The sequence below is a fragment of the Erithacus rubecula genome, assembly GCF_903797595.1.
Source record: "Erithacus rubecula genome assembly, chromosome: 4".
In the NCBI taxonomy this organism is placed as follows: domain Eukaryota; kingdom Metazoa; phylum Chordata; class Aves; order Passeriformes; family Muscicapidae; genus Erithacus; species Erithacus rubecula.
Window position 1 is genome coordinate 59,354,317 of NC_136686.1, and position 19,384 is coordinate 59,373,700.

A 19,384-nucleotide genomic window follows, 5' to 3' on the forward strand; every position below is an offset into this window, starting at 1 on the left:
TTCTTCCACTCCTTTTATTTTCCAAGCATATGTATAACCCAGACAGGAAGGTAGGACTTAAAAAAACTTACATAGAAAGCTGAAGGAATTAATGTTCAGGGATTAATGTTAGGGAGTTACATTAACTAAAAAGTTGCTAACACTAAGTAACATCAAAGGGGATTAAAAACACGACTCTGGCAAATACATCCTGATGTCACTGCTAAAATGAAAAATAAATAAAGTTAGTAGTCAGCCTTAGAAAACAAGACTTTAGAAGAGACTCTTAGCCAAATTGGTAAGGATAACAGCCCAGAATAAGCTCTGGTAAGGAAGCAGGTTTCTACAGGAAGAATATTCGCTGTTAAGGCAGCTTCAAAATTAAGGCCAGCCTCTGGTGGTACCAAAAATTAAAGTGAAATAAAAGGAAAAAGAAGCCATCTAGAAGGATGTCCAAAGGTCCCTGCACTCTTTCAATTAGCAGTGTAGATACAAGTGGTTAGCACTGATTCTCAAGAACATCTGAGCATCTTAAAGACCAAGGCTGAACTTCAACTTCTAAAGGTTGGGGCTTTCACATGCAGGTTATAGTTACACTGATGTGTAAAAACTAGAACACAGATGGCTGAGAATTTGTCAGGACTACTTTGTTTGCTTCCAGAACAATAAAAAGCAATCCTAGAGCTTGTACATTGTTCCAGGAAGGGTAGATACACATAGATACACTGCACACATGGGCACTCACACACACCCAAAAAGACATATGCAAACATAAAATCACTGCAGAACTAAATGGATTGGTTTGGATCCAGCTAATCCAGAACATGGCTAAAGCATAAGAGGTACATAAGATTTTATTCCAGCTCAGGCTCACACTGCAAATGTTTGTTATCACAAATGTGCCAGATCAGGATATCAAAAAGTCGTATCTCTGGCTGGCACTATTAAGTTTCCCCTTGTTACTCTTGGTTAGTTTGAAGGTGAGATAAGTTGTCCTGGTAGGATGATCTCTCTTCTCACCCTGTCCTGTTCCTGTACCAAGGTGCTTGAGTTATCACAGCACTAGGACAAGAAAACCCCCAGGTTATAATCCTTTTCCTGAAGTTTGTATGCAGACTGAAAATTTGTTAATTAGTTGGCTAAATACTGTTGTGAAGGCATTTATGTGCATTTGGGTGGGTGTGATGTGCACTTGTTTCTGTGTCCATGTGCAATTTGTGTGCTTCTAGCACTCAGCCACACCAGACCTCTGGCAATGCATGGCTGGTTTGGTATAGATGGCTGTGGAGCACCTCCCCAGGCTCTGTGTAGAAGACATCTAGCACACTAGAATATTCCTTTCCATGAGTTAATGTATTTGATGGCAAGCTGGGAATATCAAGGCAGATAGTTGGAGGCTGAGCTGTAATGAATTTTCACCTCCCAGAGGTATTTTGTGGACATTTTCTGAATATATACAACAGAAAAAATGTGTAGCCATGTGGGGACTCTGCTAACAGAAAGAGAAAATAGGGTTCAAAGAATTGAAGGATTAGGCAAGAACTGGGACTCATCTGCCTTGTGAGGATGCACAGAAATAGAAAGCAGAGGCTTTCAAATGAATGCGTAATGCAAATCTTCCACAACTTACACCTCTGTGAACAGCAAATTTTCTGTGATTCCATTAAAAAAAAAAATAAAATTTTTAAAAAGTAAATAGAAAAAAATGGAGAGGCAGTTCTGTGATGGCAGTTTTGTAACTGCTCTGTGAAGGAGAGCCCTGTTAAACACAAGGCTGAACAGCAGATGGCATATTTACACCCAAGACATGAGACTGTTGTTGACATGGTTTGTAATAGCAATGTTGATGTAAATGCATATTTGCTCATTGTGTGTATAATGCCGACATTGATCCTTGAGAAAAGAAAACCATCTGGAATTTTTTTCGTCAGTATAATATGAACTGAATTAAATACTATAAAGTCAAATATTACTGAAGGCAAAACTTCTCTCTGTGGAAGAGAAGGACTGTATCTTTATTTCTGTTTTATACCAGCCTCATCTAATCCAATGCATGCCTCTAATGTTGTGTTTCTTGCCTTGTTTTTGATAAATTGTTATGAATTGCACTGTTCTCTCTATAATTTTTCTCCCAGTAAAATATTGAATAACCCAATTGAGCTCAACACTAGCTTCAACAGACAAAACTTGACATATCTCAAGCAAAGGATATCTCTTAGACTCTGAAGTGGAACATTTTTTTTACTCTGGTGGGGAGTTTATCCCCAAGGAATTTATTCTTTTGTATATAAAAGCTACAGTCACAGCAACTGCATTCATTATGGGGTTTTAGAGTGGTGTTCTTCTTCTTCTTAATAATTTATAATAAGAAGAATAAAATTATTGTTGTTATTGTTATTATTTAATGAAGAATATCTGAATAGTAAGTAATTTAACCATTTCTCATCTTCAATTAGACTCTGAGAAAATTTGATAGTCTGCAGTTGAACTTTGATTCCCAGCTTTGAAATAAAATGTATACTGTTTCCCTCTGACACTCATCAAAGTCTGGAACGTGCCCTGAGCACATTCTTAAGTCAGGATCTGAAACAATGTCATGACAAGGTCCAAGGGGTTCATGAGGAAGCTTTGGAACATATCCATTAGCCCTAGATTGGGCTAAGTAGTGTTTTAAAATAGTGTTTTGACAGTGATTTCAATGCAAGTAGGATCAAGACCTCAGACACAGAAGCACAACTTCTCCTACATCATCTGTGCCCATATGGAGAAGTGATTGGATCTTCCCAAATTTCTCAACAAAGCAAAGTAGATTTAGCTATTAAGCTTTTCTATTGCAGCTTTTCACACCCTATATCCTATGTTTTAAAAACATAGACAACATTAAAAAAACCCTTTTTATTTTAGGGCTTATTTTGTTATTAATGTTTTTATGGGCTGCCCTTTCCTTCCCAGCTGTTTTCTTTCCTATTTATTGCACGTGGGTTTTATAGGAACATAGCTGTCCAGAAATCGGTGCTTTTGAAGGCAGGGTAAATACACAACTGAGCCCTACTAAATGGTCTGCTCTGTTTACATGAGGCTTGTTAAATAACAGAGAGCAGAACACAAGCAGTGAGCATCAATGTGGGTTTCCATCATTTATCATCTGCAGATTACAGTGTTTCTGCAGCTACAAAAGATAAAGCCATGACAGAATGCAATATGAAGGCAATATCCCTTTAGAGATTTTTGTGGTGCAAATTGCTGTACAAGCAGTTAATTCTCATGGCTCCCAGAAGACACACAGGTCACCTGAACATACTGGAAACTGAATGTAAAGCTATATCAAAGTATTGCTTTGACGTATGGACTATTTATTGATTTTTATAACTTTGGAAGCATTCCTTTATGGTTGAAGTTATTACAAGCTTCTCACTGATTTCGGGATTCATTGATTTTATGCATTGATTAGAATACCCCCTTTTTGAAAACAAACAAACAAAAACCCAAACAAACAAACAAACAAAAAGGGATGCTTGCCATGAAAAAGCTCAGAACCAGACTTCAAACACTCTGCATATGAGTTTACTTGAAAAATGATTCACTGTGGATATAGCTGGAGCAAAATATATTTAAATCATCAAAATCACAGAACCAGAAATGCTTACAACTTTGAAATTTCAGCTGGATAATGACAAAGAAGTAATGAACTTACTGTCCCTTATTTGAACTCACCAGAATGCTCTGATGTTATAGGAGTTTGACAGTACTTGGCACTGATCTGGTGGGGTTAGTAAGGGTATTGCTTATTTCCTTTTCTGGTAGCTGCTGGCTGGTTGTGGTATTAACTGCAGCAACAGCACTAATGTGCAAGTTACTGCTCTCATTTGCATCATCTTTTGTATCACCAGTAGTATTAAGTGATACTGAGAGGGGAGCCCTTTCGAGAAATGTAAAGTGCATTTATACAAATAAGTCAAATCCCCAGCCACTCATACTGAAATTATAAGGAACTAAAAACTTTTGGAAAATATTTATGTTTAACTTGAGAACATTCTTTTCACTGCAAATGTACCCTCACAGTAATATTCTTAGACCATTCTCAGTGCAGAAATCATTCAGAAAAGTCTTGGGAAGTCTCAACAAGATCAGCATGTATTTGGTTCTTTGTTTTGCTTTATTTTCAATTCTGCAATTGGACATAAGATTTTGAAAGACAGGTCCTCCTTACTTTTCCCATTAAAATCCATCACTGGTATTGGAACTGGGAGACATGCAGTGGGGTTCTGACCTTGTTCTTTCAATAAGAAATGTAGTGCTAATTAAGCTGGGTTTCTTTATAAAATACTTTATTAAGAATAATAAGAGTAAACAAGGTTACAAAAATACCAACTTTATTAACTAATGAAGATGTTAATTACAGAAGATTTGTATTACAAGTTATAACCACAGTGTTCCCTTTTCATTAGGCATTCAGCAACTTCTACTTAATGGGAGCATTATTTTTCCCACTTAAATAAGAAAAAAATACTTTATTATACACTTAACTCCACAGGAAGCTCCCTGAAGTTAGATTCCATGGAAAAAAACACCATACATAGATGCCCAAGTGTATGTTTAAAAAGGAACACTGGAAAATTTTAGGGTGAAAAAGCCATGTCAGTTCCTGCCAGCAGCCCCAACATTCAAAAACAGTAATATACCAGTGCACATGAGGGAGGGAGAAAATAATTGATAAGGAGACAAGCTAAATAACCAATCCAATATGCTTCACACAGTCCTCATGGGGGGCAGCTGGTTACAACCAGCTTTCCAGAAGGATGATGACAAAACCTCAACTCCTGCTGAGGTTGCCTTGGAGCTGAGAATCTGTGTACAAGGATCCACGTGGAAAAGCACTGAACAACTCTTAGGCCCTTCTCTTTTGACAATCACATTCACTGAATTCAAGGGACATTTTGCCTGAGTAGATCTTGACCCCCAGAAATATATTTGGACCCTCGTCTGAAAAGCTCTAACTCAAGTGAGTAGCTCTGTCGAGTACATTGGCCTTACCTGCAGGAAGGGATTGTAGAATGTCTCAGAGAATTCTTATCTTGAACTAGAGAAAATGATTTCAGCAGTAAAAACAAAAATCTAGACCAGTACATTCCCAATTGAGAGCTACATTTTTCTCTGAGGGTCATGAGCTTTATGAGAAAAAAAAGAGATAGAGGGAAAACTTTTTTAGGGGAAAAATGATTTCTTTAATAATAAGAAAAAGCGTTACCCAGTTCTAATGCCCAAAGAAAATAGTGATTAAGTTAGACTAACTTCAGTTGCACAAAATCAGCTCTTAGGTTTTAGTTCCAAAATTTTAGATCCAGACATTACACCTTTCAGAGATAAAGGATTAGTTACAGGAAGGAGAATGAGAATGAAATTGAATGGAGCTTAAGAATGTCCTTAGATAAGAATTTAGGTTCTGTACCCCTTATTCTAATCTAATTAAAAACATATTTATGAAGTAAAGTTCAAATCCCACTGAAGTTAGTAAGAGATTTTTCAGCAATTTAGATGGGCACTAGATCAGGTTCCCTTGTTATAACAGAAAGAAAAATACTAAAACAATGAAAAAATATCTATAGTGTGTCCTTTCTTAAGAGAGTCCTGTAGTTATAACAGTTGCCTGGTACAGTACCATTGGTACCAACAAGAAATATTCACAGGAATAAATGAAGTACAGATTCATTAGCACATATCATTATTCTATTCTTCTCTTCCCTTGCTCTTCAGGATCTCAGCTGCCCTCCATTATGAGATAGGGAGAGCAAAAGTACCTGGTAAGCAAGTGCATACAAACTTGTTAAGTTCTGGAGCATCAACTCTGCAGAATTTATTTCACTGAGGCACTGCCCAGAACAAACAGGTAAAAATCCTTACACATTGTCTAACAAAAAAAAGCATTTTTATCGTGTCTGTGTGTGTGTGTGTCTGTGTGTGTGTGTCTGTGTGTGTGTGTATGATATATATATATATATATATATATATATAAATCACAGTCTTCTGCACAGCAGAAGCTTATAACTAAAATATTTTAGGATTCAAATTTCTTAGATAGACATAACAAAATTCCTGCAAATATAATACAGTGAGCACATAACAATTCTTAGAATACAAAGAGTGAACATGGAATTGTATATTTTTTCCACATTCTACTTGTGGCTGAGAACAAAACTCACTTGGAGTTTCTTAAAAGTCTTTTTAAAAATGTAATCCTTTCAATAAGATATGGTCAGTATATACTTGGTATGAATACACTCTTCACCTACGTGACAATAATTAAGTGTAGATACAACAGGCTAAATCCTGCCCTCTTTAGGCCTGGTAAGTGAGAGAGGACAAAGGGTGCATGAAGCCTTCAGAGGTGGCCAGAACAGATTGAGACAGACTGTCTGCATAGCATCCACAGCCTTGAATCTGCTGTACAGAGAAGTCACATCTTGTCCAAGGAGGCTATTTACATCGGGAGGAATTTCAGAAGCTCTGCTTGCTGAAACAATTCTTCCTGTGTGCCAGTAGAGTCTGCTGGATATGGGACACAAACCTCAGCAGGCCAAGCTGCTTAAGCATGGGCTGAAACTCATCCAGCTCACCAGATGTAATACTTGAGTCCCACTGAAGCCAAAGTGCACTGCTGAAGAAAATTTGGTGGGTCAAGACAAGGCCTGTCTCCTGAGACATCTCCCCTGAAGTGGTTGCTTTCTGACAGGGCAGGATTCAACCCTGCATCTTCTGCATGAGATGTCCTTTTGTATGTCTACACCACGGTAGGTATGAAACACAGACCAAACACTACTGGAAACATTTACAATTTACACAGTCACAAGTGAAGTAACAGTGGTGTTACTTATGCAATTACGTGTACAGTAGTAAAACTAACAATTGGATATATGTAGTATCAATTTTCCAGAAATAAAAGGGTAATCAGTGCCACTTATAACAACATATTTGTACAATACTTCCAGACATAAAACTAAATGCTTACAGGAGAGCAAGCATGTTTCATAGATGATGATTTTTTTTGTTCCCTTTCCCTATCAGCCTAAAAGAAAATGATTGTCTTATATACAGGCAGGAAAAGAGCAACTAAACTATGGGTGATATTGTCCATATTAAATACAAGATCATATCAATCTCTGCAATTGTTTTATTATCCTGAAAGGAAATATACAAAAGATAGAATTTTATCCGAATCTAGTTAAGTTTTTATTAAAGTTCTCAAGTCTCTGAAAAACCATTAATGTATAACTTACTTTTCCCAGTCTTAAATCTCTCAGCTAGGTGCTGAATTCATTTGTTCTTTTCCTTGCTGTAAATGCAGAGTTTCGTGAGATAACTAGAAGCAACTGATTTTTTAAATAGTTGTCTGTTTAGAAAGATTCGGGCATATTTGATTTAAATTTTTTTTAATGTCCAAAGTCTTCCAACAGCTAATCAGGATTAGTTTTCCAAACCATATGAAATGCTGTCTTCAGCATTGAAAATCCACAGTTATCTTAGGGTCAAACTTTAAAGAAATGATCAATAGTTTGCTAAGCAATTTGAGGTTTGAGATATCTGTTAGAGGACCACATATACAGTGAAGGAACCAAGTGCAAAACTGGAGTCTGTAAGCATTGTGTAAAAGAACTCTGCTTATGGCAGGCTTGTCAAAGTCCATGAATAATGAAAAGATTACTTACTAAAGATATTATTTTTAATAAAATACTGAAATCTTTGACCTCTTATAAGGGGGGAAGAAAAATATGATCATAAATGCTGTCCTTGACAGATACATATATCTCTCAGTAGGGCTTTTGTTATATATGAAGAGAAATATATGGCTCATAGAAAGAATAAGAGGTGTTAAGTACAGCTATAATTTGTTTCTCCTTCTAAGATAATCTGAAGAGCAGCATTAAGGAGGTCATATGATCTATTTCTACAAAACCATTTATCATCCAGTAATGTCTTTGCAAAATTGTTTATCCATTCAAGTATCTTCAGGAGATATGTCACCATACTTGCATATACTGTAAGTCACTCCAACATTTATAAAACAACACTGATAGACAAAAAACACCAAAAACACCCATAAATATTAAAAGAACTCAACAAACTTGACTATCAAGTACTTAAAAAATTGTTGATCTTTACATTACATATTAATTACATGTTGTCCAAAATCTTTCAGTGGGAGTTATTGACTTTTTCAGGGTTTTCTGTAAGTCATCATAATCTTGTGTATCCACCGGGAGTAATATGAGACCCGAACAAAAATCCCAGGACGATTTCGAATGGCACATCCACGGCCAGGAACAATGACACCAATAACTATCTTCAGCCTGTTTTGTTCACAAACCAAAGGACCACCATAGTCTCGCTAGGAAAAAAAAATAAACAGTGTGAGTGTGACTTCTCAAAGTGCTTCAAGACACAGCTCCCACCTGTCTGCTACTGAATGGTTTCTTTTGGGGATGACAGGATGCACTGGGCAAGAGTGTTCTTGCTATAGGATGTAAGCCAACTTCCAATATATATATTTTTTTTTTTCATAACCAGAACTTATGAGAAATAATGTCAGAGTTGCCCTCTGACCTTTTGTTCCTTTCTGTGCAAATTAAGCTCTGTGATCCATCTTTACATGTGATACTAATGACTTCAGACTAACAGATTTTATTCACCTCTTTTAGCTACCTGCAAGCCTAATATTTTTTTCATGTGAATATAAACCAGATGAGCAGAGTGTGAGTTGATAGATAAACATTTTTTTTATGATGACAGGATTTGCATTAAACACTACTGACAAAGTCAGGTTACTATCTTTCTTTCAGTCAATCATCCTACAAGGACCTATAATGACAATTTGTACATACTAATAGGCGGGGGAGGGAAAAAAAAGTAATAAAAGGTAATATTCTTAAAGCATTATTTAGAGACATAACTTGTTAAATTGGTTTTTTTTTGTTGTTATGAATGAATGAGACACCCATACACTAGTTTATGCATTATATGAAAATGTGGATTATGACTCACTGAGATCAAAGTTAGATACAATTACATAGATTTGGGACTTGAACATGGATGCTGCAGTTTCTACCCAGCTTAAAGGTGGACTGGACCCAGCAAACTTGCTGAAAAACTAGACAGCAAGTTCTCATATCAGATAGTGAGGTATTGTTTCAAAAAATGAAAGCTGACAATTAGCATTGCATTCTCTCTGGATCACCAGAGAAACAACAATGCTTGACCTTTATTTGGTTTGGGATTTTTTCTGACTGACGGCAGACTAGTTCCCACATGAACAATGAACTATGTCAGCGCCACCAGACTGGCTCATAAAACACTTTCAGGAGTGAAGTTTCACCTGCCAATCTGATTTTGTTCCTCTGCCTGTTCTCTGCTAAGGAAAGTAGCTTCAAAGGAGAACTTAGGGAGCAGGAAACTGCTCTGTGATTAAGACTGATTACTAATATTAATTCATTCCATTTCTTCTTGCAGGGAAAAACAAAGTGCAGGATCCCCAGCAGACTCTCATGCAGATGTTTCATTTATAAGCCTTGACAAGTCTAAGACCTCATTTACAATTAAACATTTTATTTTGAAGAAAATACTTTGCAACAAAAAATGATCCCATGGAATATTAATAACAAATGGAAGAGGCCTCAGCTTTATGTTCCCCATGGTTGGGTAGAACCCTTGGGTAGGGAAAATCTTACTACATGGTTAATGTTGGTATTAGGAAATCAACAATTCTATTCCAGATAATAAATACTTAATAATGTTCATGGCTTCCGTCCTTCTAGATATACGCAGTCAGATTTTCCATCCAAAAAAAAAATTAGATCTTCCTGAAATAAATTATTTGCAGCTTTTATCCTCAGATGTCTTTTCTCCATCATCAAAACTAGTGTTAAGCAAAACAACTGTACCAAACTATACAATCACTGAAGTAGTCCTCCTGTCCTCATCAATATATTGCTAAGGCTCAGGAGACCAAAATGTTCCAGCCTTCTGACTCATAAAAACCTCACTACATTTTTGGATCTTTCTCCTTCCTTCATAACTGTATCACCTCTGTTGAGTACCGATTGTTAGGTAGTTTGCATGAAATACCTCATCCAAATAAGGTGGTACATTTCCTCTAGCCTTTGATTTCTACTCACTCAAAGCACACAGCAATTGATACCACATAGCCCACCTTAGTTCTTAAACAGAGAATAAGTTTGTCTCAGTCTTGTGAAGTTTTTTAGTATATGAGTTTATATATAAAATTCCTGTAAATCTTTCAATAATGTGGTGCACAGTGAAGTAATTTCTGAACTCTGACATAAAATAGAAGACTTTTAACACAAATAATTTTCCAATGCAAAAGTTTAGTGCAATGAGAATAATTATTAAAAAAAAAAACAGTATTTTTTTTTGGTGGGGGAAATAAATAGCCAGGGTCCTAAAAATGTATTAGGAAATGCAATATTTACCTCACAAGGCCCAGCACCTATGGTTTCGGCCACAGCACAGATTTCAGACTCATTCACAGTAATCTTTCCTTTGAGATATTGGTTGCATTTTTCATTTCCCAAAATAAACAGGTTGGCTACTTGGAGAAGGCCATCATAGTTAACTACTACAATTGAAAAGAAAAGAAAAAATATTGTATTTTAGGGGGAAAAAAAGTGTTTCAAGATACAGTCTAGAAAAACTTATTCATGTAATTTCAGTCATTGTACTTTCTCTCCAAAACTCGCATTTTTGTCTATCCCCACTGTTATCAGGATTTTGTGTTTTGGTTTTCTTATATTTTCTGCAAATGGGTTTTGCCAGACATTTGTTTGGTTTTCATGTCTGTTCATGTCTGAGAATATCTGGACAAGTTTTTAGTACTAGAATAAAGGACTGGGTAACTGGTCTTCCTCTACAGCTCACCACCAACTTGCCCAGTCATCAAAGAAATGAGAAAATGAGCCTGGAAATGTTATCACTCCCATCAGTGGAGGGAGGATTCTGTTCCCTGCCTTAAACATGAGTTAATGTGTAACAGTGCCTGCCATGGCCTAGGGAAGGACGTGTGACTTGAAAAATACTGCAGCAGAGTGGAGTTTTTCTCATTCTGTGCTGGCTCAGCTACCCTGAATGACTTTGTGCCTGCAAGGGCAGAGCCACAGCCTTGTGCAATCTCCATTCATCAGTGTGAAGGTCAGGAAGCAGGAGCCCTGTGGAGCTTACTCTTGTTCTACATGTTGAAAGACAAGCCTGTACAAGCTGCAAAGATAAATAAAGGGTCTGTACCTGCCCATTCTCTGCCATCAAACGAAAATGCCAAGCTTGCCCTCCACTGACTTATTATCCTGTTTTCTTAAAAAAAAAAAAAAAAAAAAAAAAAAAAGGATACTCCTTCCTTCCCTGACCAGAATTCTGTGAGGATTATAATAAGTAGTGCAAAAAATATAGTACAAAGTCCTCAGATGACAGATGTTATGTATTTACTGTATTACATAACTCCACAGCATTGCAAATTCCTTATCAGCTCTCTTAAGCTAAGCTTTCCTGTGATGCTGTGCTGTGCTCCAGCCTGATGTCCCTGTCCCCCAGACAGATGCCCCCAGAGGATGGCTAATATGGGCATGCTGGGAACATCAAAGGCAGTCATTTGGGAGAGGGCTGGTACAGATTAATTGCCACCCACAAAGAAATGGCAGAGCAGTGGCTACGAGGAAGACAGCTTCAGAATTCCAGCCTAGCTTCTGCTCTGCTTCCAGGACAGTGTGAGTTTATTTCTGCTGCTTACTCAGGGTCTGTGGCAAAACAACATTTGAGCACAGTAAATATTGGAGTAATTATTGTCAACTGGCAGCTATTAACTTTTTATCAACACATAATTAGCCAGATATAGCATTTACTAGACTAAATAAATGTCTGTTCTCCCACATATTTGTATTTTCTTCACACAAAACTGTGTTTAATAAACATTTGAAAGGTTGCAGTGTCAAGTACTCAAAAGTTAGGAAATGCCAGACTTGGGATTGCCTGTGCATCCCTAGCTCACTGTTATTGTGTATGTTAATAAAGTCTTTGATTTCATGTTTCTGTATTAGTTTTCCCACAGGGGCTTGCTTTGGATTACAGAAAGAGACTGCTCAAGTAGATGAAAAAAGATTTGTCAAGAAACCCTGTTAACATTCTGCAGAGAAATTTTACTTTTTTATTTTTACATGTAGATTGCTATTTTTCTCTAATTCACTCCTTGAAATGACTGAATCATTTTGCCTGTCCCTGAAACAACAACAACAGAATACTAGAGACTAGTGGAAAATATTTCATAGTAAATTAGCTTGGATAAAAGGCTCAGAGATTTACAAATATTTTTTTAAAAAACAAATCTATATTTTAACAAGAAGTGTTGGAAAATTGTGGCATCAGGCAATACCCGCAGCCTCACCTATAATGACAAGAGGAAGTAAGTTGTCAACGTATTCATTTAGTTTTTAAAAATAGTTTCTTACATCCAGTGTATCCCCATCCATAAACACTGCAGCTGGTCTTCTCTGGAATGGTACATCCAGAAATGGGCAGTCGGATTATTTCTACAAAATTTGTCAATATAGCAGGTCTGAAAAGAGGAAAAAAATACTAGATGTAACGGATTTTACTTAACCTTCTAAAATTACATTAAGTCTATTATAGACCACAGCAATTAAAAACTGTGCCAATTCTTTTCCTTTTTTTCCTGTCTTTGAAGAATATGATGGATTCTACCTATTTTTTGTAGTACAACTGCCAACTGTCATAAAATTCTTGAAATGCTGTCACCACTTTTATGCTATCTAACTTGGGTTTTAATCTTAAAAGTAAGTAGTGATGGCATTTCATTTGGCTACATAGGTTTGTTAATATGGAGAAATTTTGAAAGCTTGTATATACACAGGATCTCAGGATCTCAGCTACAATCTGGTACTTATTCTGTAAATTAAAATTATATTCTAATCATGGTTAACAGGAAGAATAACTTAAGTATGACTTCACAGAAGTAACATCTGTTTTCTGAGTAACGTTGGTGGACCTGCATTTCTGCGTATACCAAGTAAAATTTCTTTCAGTTGGAAGTTTAACCCATGGAGACAGCATCTGTAGTAGTGGAGATATTAGTGCAGTGTTAGGAAGAATCTCATCCAGCAGATGAAAGTCCCAGAATTCACAATAACAGCTACTAACCTGCTAAGTTTCAGTAAGACCAAATCGGACCCTGCAGGGCCATACACCAGCTGGGAGATATTTCGGACTTGTCTGCGCTTCTCCTCTCCCTTTCCTTTGATATTATGGACTCCAAGCCAGGCTTTGTAGTCTTTCAAATCTTTGTACCTAAATGAGGCAAAGTTGGTTATCATTTTGCTGACTGTATAATAAAATAAAATAACTAAAAAACTCTGCTTAATATGATTATGCTGGAAGATCTTAACTAGCGCTCCTTAGTAGAAATGGCTTCATGCTGCCAATTGCTATTCCAAAATCAACATGCTTGGATGTAAGGTTCTGGCCCGAAGCCATTACATAATTTTATCTTTAACTGTTAATAAAATCCTTTTTTTTTTTTTTTTTTTTTTTTTATAATAGAATCCAAACATTTAAATCCTTGGACAGTATGAACCTTTGAACTTTTTTAGATTTACACAAGTTTTCTATTTTATTTTGTCCAGTTAAGCAGAAGCATGACATTATTCTCATAAAGAGGCAATTGTCTAACCATGACACTTGGAAAATCTATTTATGCTTCTACGTAAAATAGCCAGAGCTATTTAGATTTACAGCAACAATAACAGAAAATACCAAGGTCCCATAGGCCTTTTATATCAGAAAAGCAGTGTTAAAGCCAAACAGGAGGAAAAACTGCTGCATTCAAGTTGAAGAAGTATGGTGCTGATAAGTTCCCGAAAATAAATGTATTTTAATATTGCAAAGACTACTGTACCGAGAAGGGAAACACTGCCTTGCTGTAAGCACCCACTCTTCTTTTATCAAAGTACCACCACAGATATGCTTATTCCTGGAGGAAAAAAAAGAAGAGAAAAAAGGTTAGAAACACCCCCAAAACACTAATATCAGTTTCTACATAGTCAAAAAGTTTGGAGTGTTTTGCTCCTCACACATTTGCTTGTAAAATGTGGCAGACTGACAGCATGTGGAAACTTTGCTCTGTCCCTTTGCTCTACAGTTTCAACACTTAACAGCAATATTTCTTTGCAGAGCTTTACTCCAATGTGCAAAAACCAGAAAGAAAGACAAATTCAGTTACTCTGTTCATTTGGTAGTTTCAAAGCTGAATTTGTAATAAGACACCTGATTTAAAATTTAAAAAAAAAAAAAAAAAAAAAGCCAATTCTTTGTAACAGGAACTGGACTGAAACTTTCAAGCAAATCCCCAAACTGCCACCAGATGTAAACAACATTTGGTCATTATTCATGTAAGTATTATTCAAAGCATTGACCTCAAGGTGGAGAGTTCCTATTTGATTACAAGCCCTAGGAGATTTGTGTCCCCACATACTTCAGTTGGAAACAATCTGCAGTGTATGACATCCTACATGTGATTATAGAAAACCTGAAGCATAATATATCAAGTAAAATTAAAGCAATTAAGCATGACAGTTCTTAAAAAAAATTACTGTGGAATGTAGATTAATTAGTTTCCTTCTTTGTGCCTCCAAAATCACATTTATTTTATGTAGCTCTTTGGAAAGTGAATCAGAGTTGTCAGCAATTTGGGAAAAACTTATAATCTCACAATTTATAAATTCAAATCACACAAATGTTCAAAGCTTTCCAAAGAACTGCTGGATGGATACCAGAGTATATGTGGAGTTCACAGGCTGGATAACACAGAGCTTTGACCTTTTTTTTTTAAATAATATTTTGGTTGAGGAGCAAAATATCTAATCCAAAAGGCTGGTGTCTTCTAAAATGTAGATTCTTGTTTTATTATAGCTTGTTTTATTATAAAAATATCACAGGCAGGAGTATAACTATGTTCTTCCATATCATGTTTGCATCACTTCTTATGTTATACAGAATTTCATAATCTGTGTTAGAAGATTCATTGGTACACATAGAAAGGTTATTTCCTCATTCAAGCATGGAACAAATTTAGAGCTGGTTCCATGAAACAAATTAAATCCATTTAAATACACTTCAATACACTTGGTTACAGAATCTGAATTGGTTATACAAGAACATTTCATTGATCAATTTATGATTTAGAGGTGGGCTTTGGTTACCAAATACCAAATTTCACTGGGCCCTCACCATTCAAACACAGCAATTCCATTTTGGAGTGTACAGCTAGCCTTAATTGAAGAAAGGGCAGAAAATATTAAGATTTTGCTTCAGACAATATTCTACTTGCTTCCTTGGTAACAATACAAAATAAAACTACATTTTTATGCCCATGTGTAATACTTCAAAATATATTTTGCTGCTGGAGTATTCCAGGAATCCCTTATTCATAAAAGGATCTGCAATCATTTAAACACTCATCTTTCATGGAATTTTATTGCATAGCAGAAAATCCAGGTTCAACTACCCTAAAAATAGCTATTTAAATTTCAGGCACCCAGATGTAATTCACCTTACCTTCCTAAAAGTTCACCAAATATCAAGGCTACTTCTAAAACAGTGCAAAGATTAACTTTGCCAGGGAGAGATTTAGCCCACCTATCTGGTTTCTCAGTCTAGGAATATAGTGATTTTCCTTTGGAACTGTCTTCCAATGCACTCCCAAAAAGGTTGAGACCTGATAGATCTCATAAGATGCAAAGGTTACCAGGGATGGGAACACCTCCCTCCCCTCACCCCTGAGCTTCTCTAGCAATGAAGAGATGTAGAGATTTCTTTACTCCCATTTTTCATTTAATACCTCTTTTACAACATAGCTTTAAAAGAGATGGTGAATCATAAGCTAATAGAATTGAGTTTAGTTTGGCCCAGCAGACAAAATACTTTTCTTTACTTTTTTTTTTTTTTTTTTTTTTTTTTTTTTGTGATAGAAGTTCCAGGGGCAATATATGAGATATATCCTGTTATAAATTAATGATTCACACTTCCAGCTGATGAGTTATGAACCAGAGTAAAGAACATAGGAAACAGCCATTCTTTGTTCTGGCTTTTACACAGCAGCAAGGATCTGCCATAATGCAATACATGTGTTATACACAAGATGTACGTGTCAGGGTCTTGCTTTACAGAATGAAAAGGATTTCGTTATAGCTCCTACTTTCAAAGTGAAAATATTGGTTTGAAATTCAGTTTTTTTCTATCAGTCTCTAAAATGAACAGTTTAATGCTGAATGTGAAGCCAATATTATGAAAAGGTCTGCAGTAGCTAATTGAAAGAGCAGAACACTACAAATGCTTTGCAGATTCATGTGTATGTTAGTGATAACAAACATATAAACTATTTCACTAGAAGAGTGGATGCTATGGCATCACCTGACATTAGAAGAATGCTGATTCTCTACTTTTACAGAACTTAACTGCAATGTAGAAATATTCTTATTGTGGTCAACATTTTCTACAATTCTAACCCGAATATCCGAGTAGTTGTATTGCCCTTCCAATCAAAGTGATAGTTACCTGTATGTCAAACTAACCACCCATCCTTCGTTAGTTTGTGTTGGGATTCCATTTACAACTCTCAAATGTTTTGTTGAGGCACAAGGAATGGCAGTATCTGAAAGCAGGTCCAGAGATCACATTTTACTAAAAACAGTGGTAGGAAACCTGCACAGTAGCATATAAGGACCACAAGAAGATCAATATTGACTATGTATTAACTTTTCTGTGCTAATGGAATATATTTCTAGGCCATCAAAACTACTTCACTGAAGCTGAGTAGGTCTATTTAAATATCCATAGGGAATACAAAATACATAAATTTAAATAGTTTTTTGAGATTTACATAGTTAAAAAGCAAACATTGAAACTCATTACCAAATCTCACCACTGGCATGACAGTGAGAATAGATAAAGCAGTATAATAAAGCTATTCCTCATTTTTGTCTTATAATTAATTTTGCTCAGTCACTGGGTTTTTATAACTTTAACTAATCTTTATTTTTTCCCCAATAAGAAAAAAAGTCTAGATTTAGAGGATAGTCATGCACTGCACAGTTCATACACAAACTTACTTACCATCCAAGCTGGTTGTAGTAGGAGTTGTATCACCTTCACCTAGACAGAGACATAAGATAGCCATAATACAAAATTAAAATACATTTATAAAAAGGAATAAAATTCAACAGCAAATGACATATTTTTAACTTTACTGGTTCACAGAGTTTTAAACTTCAATGATTTCTTCAATATATGCAAAAGCAGTATTCACTAAGGCTTAACAAGAGGGTAGAATTTTATTCCAATAGAATGAAATGAGAAATAAGCATTTTGTTTGGAATGTCAAGCATTTTTCTTCTTGGCTGAATTCTGAAGACATCAGGCTGCCTATCATATTCAATTTACATGTTTAATTCAAACAAGCAAATGCTGAAAAATGAAGTTATCACTTTTATATAAGCTTTCAGAAACTATAGAATCCTGTGATTAAATTAAAAGAAGACTGAAAGAAATTCTCAATTCCTTAAAAACCTTTGAAAGACCTTTTAAGTTGCTATCAGTAAAAACTTACTCTTATCAAAACTAAATCTGATTCAGTTCTTCCATCTAGCCCAAATAAAAAAAAAAATAGTTACAAGTTTCTTTAACTTGTTTCTAAATGTTTACCTTCAGTGACATATACAGAGTGACCCAGCACTATGAGCTGGAGGTACAGGGATAGCTGCTGAAACTTGCACAAGGAAAATTTAAAGTCTCATCCAACGTGATTTCTATCATAAAGAAAACATGTGTGTGTATATACACACATACACACACATATATAGGTATATTCATATATATATAGATACAGTTATATACACAGAGAAATTTCTATGTGCATGTATACACATATGCATATAAGTATGTGTATATATGTATATGCACATGTGTGCATACATACATGTATAACTGTATGGATATGCATATATATTTATACAGTATTGTAATACTAGTACATATGAGTCACAATTGTAAAACTGGCATGTTCCCACTCTGGTGTTTGCAGAAATGTACTACTCACCAGTTCTGGGTACCCTACAAATGTTTGCTGAGAATTCATCCTTAGGAATTCACAGATCTAAATAATGAACTCAGAATAAGTGAATAAAAAATATTTCTTCAGCTGTTACTCTTCATTTATATTGACGTAAATAACCTTTTGCACAGTTTTGTTTACTCTTCACATAGATGCCAAAATATCACCTGAGACTTCAAATACCACTTCTAGAGATGCTAGAGTTCAGACTATGAGGAAATGCAGCAGATTGCCTCTAGGAATGAGTGTAACATTATCCTTGACCTCCAGAGATCACAGACATGCATTCAAAAGCCTGATTTACCATTTAAGTGTTCTCCCAGGACATACAGCAAAGTAACTTAGAAATAAGAATTGAAAAGAAAGATTTTGAACATAAATGTGAATTGCACATTTCTCAGCAAAAACTATCTTTTTCTACTTGTCATCAGTTTATTGCTGAATTCCCTAGGATTCTTACTTCTGTTTATTTAAGCTATTTAGATTTAAACATTCAACTTTGGAGGCATGATTTTCCTAATTCTTGCCAGGAGTTAAATCATCCCATAAACATCCGAAAGCAGAATCTAATCTTTATAGCACATATACACTTCAGCTCACATACAGTGAGTTATCCTTATATTACAAAGACAGATCACACAAAGAGTGTCTGAAGCTTGTAGCCCAGCAGATAACTCTGCCTGGGTTTCTTGAGGCCACAGCCAGCATTCTGACCGCTAGACAATTCTTTGTCTCCATCCAACCCTCATTCAATAGCTAGATCTGCTGGAAAATGTTTGACCATCTGTAATAGCCCCTTTGTGCTCCTGCTGCATAAATAAGTCTTGAAATCTCCAAGCTGGTCAAGGAAAAGAACCCCTTGTTCATATATTGCACAAGCAGCTTCTGTCTGCTGCTTCTCAGTCACGCATTCTCGACAGAATCACACATTTTCTGCTGCCACGAGTGACAATAGGAAGGTGTGCACAGGCATGTGGCACCGTGGCTTCACTGGGACTGCACAGCTGACAGTGCCAGCAGCATGCCAAGTACTCACATCGAGAAATAGGGCAGTAATCCCAGGGAACAAGAGGATCATCTGTGTAACACCAGGGACCGTGAAAATCATCATCTGGATTGCGGCAATAGTTTTTCTTCAGTTTACTAACATCTGGTTCTCTGAATATTTGTATATGCCTACAGGGGAAAAAAAAATTCAAAGTGTTGAAAAGCTTTATTCTATAGCCC

General features: G+C 36.0%; 1 protein-coding gene across 3 annotated transcripts in view; it reads right to left on the bottom strand.

Annotated features, from left to right (window-relative positions):
* Window positions 1–8,074: 8,074 nt before the first annotated feature.
* HGF (hepatocyte growth factor) overlaps window positions 8,075–19,384 on the bottom strand; it is a 53,644-nt gene continuing 42,334 nt past the window's right edge. For 2 of the 3 annotated variants that reach the window (XM_079303045.1, XM_079303044.1), the window contains exons 11-18: window positions 19,194–19,333; window positions 17,161–17,199; window positions 16,603–16,699; window positions 13,946–14,020; window positions 13,192–13,338; window positions 12,483–12,589; window positions 10,461–10,606; window positions 8,075–8,362 (exon numbers count right to left, since the gene is read on the bottom strand). In XM_079303045.1, coding sequence (XP_079159171.1) covers window positions 8,192–8,362; window positions 10,461–10,606; window positions 12,483–12,589; window positions 13,192–13,338; window positions 13,946–14,020; window positions 16,603–16,699; window positions 17,161–17,199; window positions 19,194–19,333 — 922 coding nt within the window. In that variant the 3' untranslated portion in view covers window positions 8,075–8,191. Of the gene's footprint in view, window positions 8,363–10,460; window positions 10,607–12,418; window positions 12,590–13,191; window positions 13,339–13,945; window positions 14,021–16,602; window positions 16,700–17,160; window positions 17,200–19,193; window positions 19,334–19,384 lie in introns of those variants that run through there. The other variant, XM_079303046.1, reaches the window with a different exon arrangement.